The sequence below is a fragment of the Hipposideros armiger genome, unplaced genomic scaffold, assembly GCF_001890085.2.
Source record: "Hipposideros armiger isolate ML-2016 unplaced genomic scaffold, ASM189008v1 scaffold_1421, whole genome shotgun sequence".
Taxonomy (NCBI): Eukaryota; Metazoa; Chordata; class Mammalia; order Chiroptera; family Hipposideridae; genus Hipposideros; species Hipposideros armiger.
This window is the reverse complement of record NW_017732771.1, coordinates 189,950-198,342: the sequence shown is the minus strand read 5'-3', so window position 1 is coordinate 198,342 and position 8,393 is coordinate 189,950. Positions and strand designations below refer to the sequence as shown.

General features: G+C 35.0%; 1 protein-coding gene across 1 annotated transcript in view; it reads right to left on the bottom strand.

Annotated features, from left to right (window-relative positions):
• The window catches only part of WDR36 (WD repeat domain 36), a 42,452-nt gene that overhangs the window by 9,660 nt on the left and 24,399 nt on the right, over positions 1-8,393 (bottom strand). The window contains exons 17-19 of the mRNA XM_019633857.1: positions 4,095-4,202; positions 2,561-2,658; positions 2,019-2,164 (exon numbers count right to left, since the gene is read on the bottom strand). Of these exons, the coding sequence (XP_019489402.1) occupies positions 2,019-2,164; positions 2,561-2,658; positions 4,095-4,202 (352 nt within the window). The remainder of the gene's footprint in view (positions 1-2,018; positions 2,165-2,560; positions 2,659-4,094; positions 4,203-8,393) is intronic.

Here is an 8,393-nt window from a genome sequence, read left to right as displayed (position 1 = left end):
AAAAAAAAGCAAAAGAATACTACTATTACTCATTTACAAAATATTTCAAGTGTCAGTAAAATTCAACCAGGGAAACCTCCATCAGACTTCCCACTGACAGAATTTAGTTTTGGTGACTGATGCACTGCACTGCTACATATCACTATCTCAGGAACACTTGATGAAAAGCCTTTCTATGGTAAACTGCCTAATAAAGGAGTCTTGCAATTTTACCTTATACTATTCTTCTTCCATTCTTTAGCAGCTCTGTAACCTTGGAGATTTGCTTTTTGAAAGAAAACCAGGGATATTCGTGGCCTCACAAAGGCAGAGGATAAGAGACAGTTACTACATGAAAGCAGGATAAAGTACTGCTAATTACAGTGTAAGCACAGCCCTTCTTTGGGGCAGTAGAGACTAATAAGAGTCACAGTTACCCTTCTAACTCACTATTTTGAAGTTAGGAGGGATACCGTCACTGAGTTGCAAACAAAATAAAATGCTTTGGAGGCGTTCCATAGTACTCTGGAAATTATCTTATCTTCTAAGGAAAACCAAAAGTAGAAGTTACCCATAGGACAAATATAAAAACAGAACTTTTTTCATTTAGTAGGAAATAAAAATATTAAAAGTGTAAGCATATTTCTCTCATAAAGATCATTCACTGAAGTTTCTATATAAGTTTTTATGTAGAATAAACTCTATCTTAACAAGGAGCAGAGTAATCCAAAAACTTAGCTCACATAATTGGGCATTATTCTGATTGCTCCCTTCGCACTCCTCTACTTATACTTTTTAATGCATTGCTTTTAGCGCTATTCCATTAAATACTCCCTTTATAGCTGACAGACTGGACAACATGATAGAGAGATTTCACAACTACGCTGCTAGACAGCATACCTTTAATGCCGATGTCCAATCTCTCTCAAAAAGTGAGCAAGCAAAAAGAAGCACTTTTAACTTCTGTGAGGAGAATTAATAAGTGAAAACTACTGTCTCTTTTCTTACCCAAGACACTCATCGTTTCCGGTGCTAAGCTATTAGTTATAAAACCACTTAAGCACCTTGTCATAGCTATCTATGTCAGCGTTCCTTATACTTTTTTATGCCAGCTCACAATGTGGCTTAGCACACACATTATCTCTAGAGAATGTGTGTATGTGTATATCTAAGCAAATCAAGTGTCATAAAACACTTAACCATTATCTCTGAAATGTTCTACTCTGATCTATTCCTTTCAATTGCTTTTGCAACTTACAAATGGGGGTCATGAAACAATCCTTTGAAAAACACTAATATATGCTATAATTGTCCCTTTTTCGTGTAAAATTATAGTATCCTCAAGTAGAAAGGGCTAGGTTTTGTTCCACTGCTGCTATCTCAGGCTATTACCTAGTACCAAGTTCATATTAACTTACATGCCTAGACCCGACACAGCAAGCTCTAAATATCTCCTTGGAGTTGGCAGAGTAGGGTGTGGGATGATAAAGGGTAACTGAAGCTTAATAATAATAATAAAAAAGACCAGTGAAAGTCTTCTAGTCTCAAATGACTAGCATTAGAAATATCACACATTATGTTGGCAATTTTTTTTCTTGTTTTAGATGTTAAAAAAGTAGCTTATAGGCTGGATTTAAAACATCCAATTTCTAATAGCTCTGTAGTTGCTGGCTGTCCTTTTGCTATATCCCAAGGTCTGCTGAGTGCTCTCAAAGTCAATGTACATATAGACAGAGAATCTTGTGATCATCACACTGGATAAACAGGATTCAACTAAGTGGCATTCTCTTCACTACTTTAGATATTAACTGCTCCTCCTAAAGCCCTTAAAGTAGAGGAAGCTTTCTCTACTAAAGAAAATGCTTCTGGGGCCGGCCAAGTGGCGCGATGGTTAAGAACTGGCTTGGGACACTAGAGGGCCCCGGTTCGGATCCCACATGTGAGGGCCAGTGACACTGCCCTCTACAAAAAAAAAAAAAAAAGAAAATGCTTCTGGAATGTGCCTTTTGGGGTCAATATTAATTGTACTATAGTATTACCTTAATAATATCAAGATAAAGAAGGCTTTTCCACCGTGATTCAGGAAGGAGTGATAGAGTCACCAACTGCTCATTCAACTGTTCTGGGGAATCATACTCTATCATGTCATCACTTGGTTCTATGTTTTCTTCTGATAATTCTATATCTTAAAACAAAAATTTTCAGGTAAAACAAATTAACACAATGAGATTTTCATCATATAAAAGCAATTTAATTCATTCCAAATCCATTAGTATTCCATAAGATATTCACTCAGTGTAGCCTTGAAAAGGCTTTCTATTTATTTCCTTTCCTCATCTTTTCATATTAACTGCAACTCCCATCACTAGACCCAAAACTTCTCCACTGATATTCTATTAGATATCTTATCAACACCATGTCAATCATTTTTACAAAAATTCATGAAGTCATTCAAAATATTTCGTATCAGTTAAAAAATACTTTGATCGAATGCATTCAACTTTGCCTTCAATAGCAATATCACTAATGTCAGGTTTATGATAATTACGCTTCAAAAATTATTTTACTGTTTTATGATTACCTTGGGTTTGACAAGTACCAGGAAGCATCACTACTGAAGGAACATAATCTGTGGGAAGTGGCCGTAATGAAACAACTGAATACAGGGAAATATTGGACCTGAAAAATAAAAACATAAGCAATATTTTAAAACTTATAAAAATATTTTTTCAGAGAAACTTCAATCACTGCTAATAATTTCTATAATCTTGAATTTGGATTACAGTTTAAAAAAAGATCTCAAACATAGACAGTTTTGATTTGAAAATGCTTTGATTCGTGTCAGAGATGTCATCACATGAAAGCCATGTATAAACATTAATGGGGTCTTTATTTTTAATGTAGTACAAAAAAAGTATTTATTTGAGACAGGTACTAGATAATACTTGTATAAAGTAACATAACCTCCACATATTTATAGTTTTGACAAATGTCATCCTTCATTTAAGGAAATAATAACTGAAGGAAAGAAGAACTCAAAGAGTTATGTTAGAGAGAGAATATGCTGATCAGATTCTTGGGGTTAACAATCATGGATTTCCCCTTCTCTAGAATGGTCCCCTAAGTGGCCATGTTTCTGCTACGTGACTGTGCACCATGACCTTGTATTACTAATCAAGATGTAGCTATCTGTCCGAAAGTCGGCATTCTGTTTCCCATACATAATGAATTTGGAATGGTAAATAAAGATTGGGACTATCAGGTTCTGAGTTGTACTAATAGCAGTAGTATACACTCTTGCTGCTGAGGTTCCATAGCTACTATTCTTCTCTTGTCTTGATTGTCAAGCCTCACAGATTCTAGGAGATACTCCATTTTGCTTATTAAGGTGGCCAGAGTCTATTTCTACTATATATTGAATTTACTTTCATATCCTAAAGATCTAATTATAAAATTTTAAAATTAGAAAAAAATTAATTTTTTTTTCTCTTCTCAATATTAACAGTTAAAAGAAACAGACATCTGAACTTAGTAAATAGACAAAAACTTTTCTAGACCCAGATGATAGACCATTTATTTTGAATTCTTACGCGTTTATCACATGGAGTTGGCAGATCACCGTAAGTATCTCCACATGGCTATCAACAGTTATACAACTAGAATGAATCTTAGTAAGCATTTTTCCCACACTTATGCCTTATTTTTATAGATAAAGTAGTCTGAAGTTAAGAGATTGGCCAAGGTCAGAAAGCAGTACTGGGATACTGTAAAGAAGGTTAGAGACTGGCTGGGGACTCCCGTTTTCTAACATTTTTAAATTCACTCATCCTTTCTGCAAATTAAAAAAACTACATGTAATAGATAGAAATCAATCACGTGGTTTAGAATACACTTGAACAAAGCTATTTTTTTAAAAAAATTATCAAGCAGATGTATCAAGCAGATTTACTATAAGACTTATAGTAAATTAACTGTGTTAACTGTGTGACATTAGCATTTTACAAATTAAAAAAACAACAGCAAAACTAAATGGCAATGTTAGCAACAGTGATTGTCTGACAATATCATCTTCCTTCCCTTCCTTACCCAAAACAGAATTGTATGAAAGAACTCACCATAGATAAATTCCAAGGTGGTCAACGTGGGAAGTAGCCAGAAAGTCTCCAGTAGGGGACATAGTAACATTGAGAGGAGCTGAGTCCAACAAAAAGCTGTCTATAAGGCTATAAAAAGAATCAAGGTGTTAAAGTATTATAACTCTACCAAAGGATATAATTCACAAAATACATTTTTGTTCAAAGAATATGGGATAAGATATGCAGAAATTTTTCATTTTTATATTTTAAAAAATTACCACCACCAGAAAGTCATCAATAACAAAGAGCTTTGTCAACTAAGTTACTATGTAAAAATAATCTCTTAATGAGAGAGTCTCAGAATACTAAATAGACCAATTAACCAGAGAAAAGAGTTTTCAACAGGGAGAATACAGGAGGAAATACTGTTTTTCTGAAATTTCAATTTTCGTAGACTAATCTGGGGACAACTCTGAAGATGTCACATGTTTAAAATAAATCTAATGATCAGTACCCTCTTATATTTTTGTTATACCAGTGAAAATAAAAAAAGGCTTAGGCAATAAAAGAAATTAATGAAATAAAATGCCTGTTAATAAAATAGTAATGCAAAAAACTAGAGCAGTTCTACCTGTTTTTTCAAATAGGTAACCATGCCATACGTGAAATATACAAAAAAATATTCATTCTATACAGCATAACCATAAAGCAGTCTGTGGAAACTAGTCTCATAGCTTTGAAAGCTGGAGGGGTGGAAAAGTTGGGGAGGAAGGATGATACCCAGGTAAGAGACTCAGAAGAGACTTCTCAGAGAATACAGTGCTGGAGATGAGCCTTCCAAATGGACAGGATTCCAGTGGATGCTGATGGCAGAGAAAGCCCATCCTGGCTGAGGGAAGGAAATGTGAAGGACAAGGTGAAGGAAAACACAACTGGGTCTAGTGAGCAGTGCAGCTCAGAGCATAAGGCTACACACAGGGTCTTGAATACCAAACATCTGAGTTTGTTTTTATTTTTTCATCAATGGAAAATCACTAAAGGCTTTTGACTAGATAGTGGTGTCATCTTCACTTCCATTAAAAAAAAAAAAATCTGCCATCAGAATGTACAGTGTATCTGACCAGGAAGAATACTGCGATTATAGTAGCGGTCATCTAACAAGCAATGGAGAAATGAACTAGGATGGCGACCGCAGAAAGTGATATGAGCTGGATTTAATGAGCAAACAGAAAGGCCTCCTGCAGAGGAAGCTTGTATACTTTCAGAGAAATACACCAGTTTTAATCACTGCTGGTTTAAAAACTTTATTCACTGAAGCCAGCCAGTGCATTATCCATGGGAAGGCACAGCAAAATGAAGTACAGAATCTACATTAAATAAAACATTTTAAGAAAAGAAAATAACAGCAGTTATCACTTTTTTTTTTTTAGTATTCCATGCTAGAAAGTATCTTGGGCACCTGAGTCTACTAAATTAATCCTCACGACCCTATGAGGTAGATTTGTCCTTACTATAAGGAACAGAAAAATGAGTCCCAGTAAGATTTAAAAACTTGCTCAAGGTAGAAAGTATTGGGTTTTTGGAAAAGTCATGACGCATTTTTGCAACGAAAAACATAGAAAAAATACGTCATGACTTTTCTGACAACCCAATAGCTGAGCCAGGATTGTCACCGCTTAATCACTATAAGCTCGGTAAAATCACTATTGAAACTAAAGGTATACAAATAGCTTGTTAGCACATACACACCCGGGAATGCCTGCACTGCTGATTCACAGAACACACTCTGAGCAGCTCAAATGTAAATGAAGACTCCCCCGTAGAGACAAGTGACTTGTCCATGATGAAAGCTCTCTCTCAATTTGTTCAGAGAATGATTAACAATGTAAATCTTAAACAATGAATGCAAGATAGGAAGACAAGACTAAAATTAGGAGCACTGGAAACATACACACACCCAAGTGTGCTCAGGACAATGACTGCTATTTAATTCTGTTATGGGGGAAAAGGTGAGTAATAATCTGTGAGATTTCTGTTCAGACCTACTTTGGAAGCTTACAAGAATGGCTTCACTTGGGGGCCAAGAGAACTGGGAAAAAGGATACATTGGTAAAGTAAACATTATATCCAGAGATTGTTAAATTATTTATGTTAATTCATTTAATCCAAAAAACCTGAGAAAAACCTGAGCAGAAACATTATCCCAATGTATACAGATGATAAACAAACCAAAACACAGCAATTTCAGATCTTACCATTTCTTGACTTAATTGATATTTGTTTATTAAAAGTGTAAGTATGTGAAGGGTGAAATGCCCTAACATGTTTAGACTCTGTTAAAAATAGAATCTACTGCTTGAGCAAATTTATTTTATGTGATACTATAATTATTTTGTCAAATTCATTGCGCAACTTGATTCCACAGCTGTTATTGTGTGTGCGTAGACTGACCTTCCATTATGTAAAAGCATCAAATTGAGGAAGGTGGTTTCCACATACACAGCATATTTTACACGGCCACATTAGTTCACAAAGCATAAGCGTGCTGGCTTAATTCCATGCCTAACTACCAGATAGTCTCCTGCTAATCCCACAGAATGAAAAGTCCCAAATAAGTTATGTACTGAGAGAACATTAATACAAGTCCCATGCTAAGGAATCAGTTTCAAGCCCAGAGCCCTGCACATAGCAGTAACACTGATTATATTCTGAACAAATGCACAGGGTCTAGATGTTTCATCTCCAAAGTGATGGAATCACCTTACACAGGGATCTTTCATGAACAGAACAAAGGGATGGTTTTACTTCAGTGAGAAATGAAAAACAATGTTCTATGCCAATTATTCTCATGTAATGCTCCTCAGAAAGCAATGGTGAGACAGAACAAAGTGCAAAACCCTATTAAAACTATTTAATTTTATATTTTTCTCACCCCCAAAAGTGCTCAACGTGAACTTCCAATAGGCTGAAAACAACCAGAAATATAAAGTGGTAGTGGTAGAGAATGACAGGTAATTTCAGGGATAAAAAAGTTCAATTCTGCTTCTCTGAGAATCCTACAAACAAAAGAAAATATTCTGCACTTTAAAACAACTTTACAGGAAAACTTCAGTACTTATGCAATTTGTTTTAGATAGGCACAATTCCAGATGGATACACCTGTATGTTACCACACCCAAAGGTTTACTCATAAATAGCTTCACTTTTCAGGCTACGTAATGAGTATATTCATTCTTTAAATATTTAACATGTTATATAAAATGATAAAGCTGCTTACTGAAGAAAGTAGATTCGGAATCTCCAACGGTTGGTCATACTAATTATGGTTTATAACCAGGGGGAACCCAAAATCCCAGTAGTTACATATGGCTATAGGATGAAATACTGCTCCTCACTTATTATCTTCTGCATCAGGAAAATCCGTTCAAAACTGTCGGGAAATCTGTTTCTTTCTCCTATGCTTATTACAGCAAAATTCCTTGGGCAAACTATGCCACCTTGGGCAAAACACTTAACTTCTCTTTAAGCCTCCATTTTCTCATTTGTAAAATGGGACTACTAACAGGAATAGTACCCACATCCATTAGGACATGAGGGAAGATGAAAAGTAAAAGCACATCAGGTGCCTAGTAGCTCCTGGTAAATGAGCAACTAGGCAGCAGTAGTTGTGTGATATTGCTTTTCAAGCTTTCTCATTCACTCCACTTCAAATCTTAACCAAAGTAGTACTTATTTTTGTCTTTATTAAAAATATACTTTGGTTCAATCACGTAGACACCATTACATGTTCTTTTAACAATCCCTGTGTGTCTATTTGTTGCTCTTGGGTTTCTTCCAGCTTCATGCCTCTGTATTCACCAAAAATTACCTCAGTGTCACCTAAAAATAAGATACCAGTGTTGAAAACCTATCAAATTTAAATCTGCTCACCTTTTTACTGAAATAAGAAATTCAGCTAAAAGGCTAATGCTGAGTCAAAGATTAGGAGCTTTCAAGGTTTTCGGATCCTAATTTTTCCATTCCAAAGATAAACTTGCCACTTTTAAGAAATATTTTGCCAATTTAGTACTACTGAACATTAACCTACCTCTCCTATCTAATGTGAACTAAAAGTACTAAAAAGGAAAACGAAAAGGGCATAATTGTGCAACCTTCCCACTGTAATTAAAGAAATTCAAATCATAATGTTTTTAGAAAATAGCAAAAGTCCAAGAAGAAACAGACTACCAAATATTCTATCAATATTTCTAATGGTGCCTTTAAAAAACAGTTTTTTAAAAATTAAGGAAGTACCAACTTTAGGTTAACTTTTTGAAGTTGGAGGACATAGCTAACAAA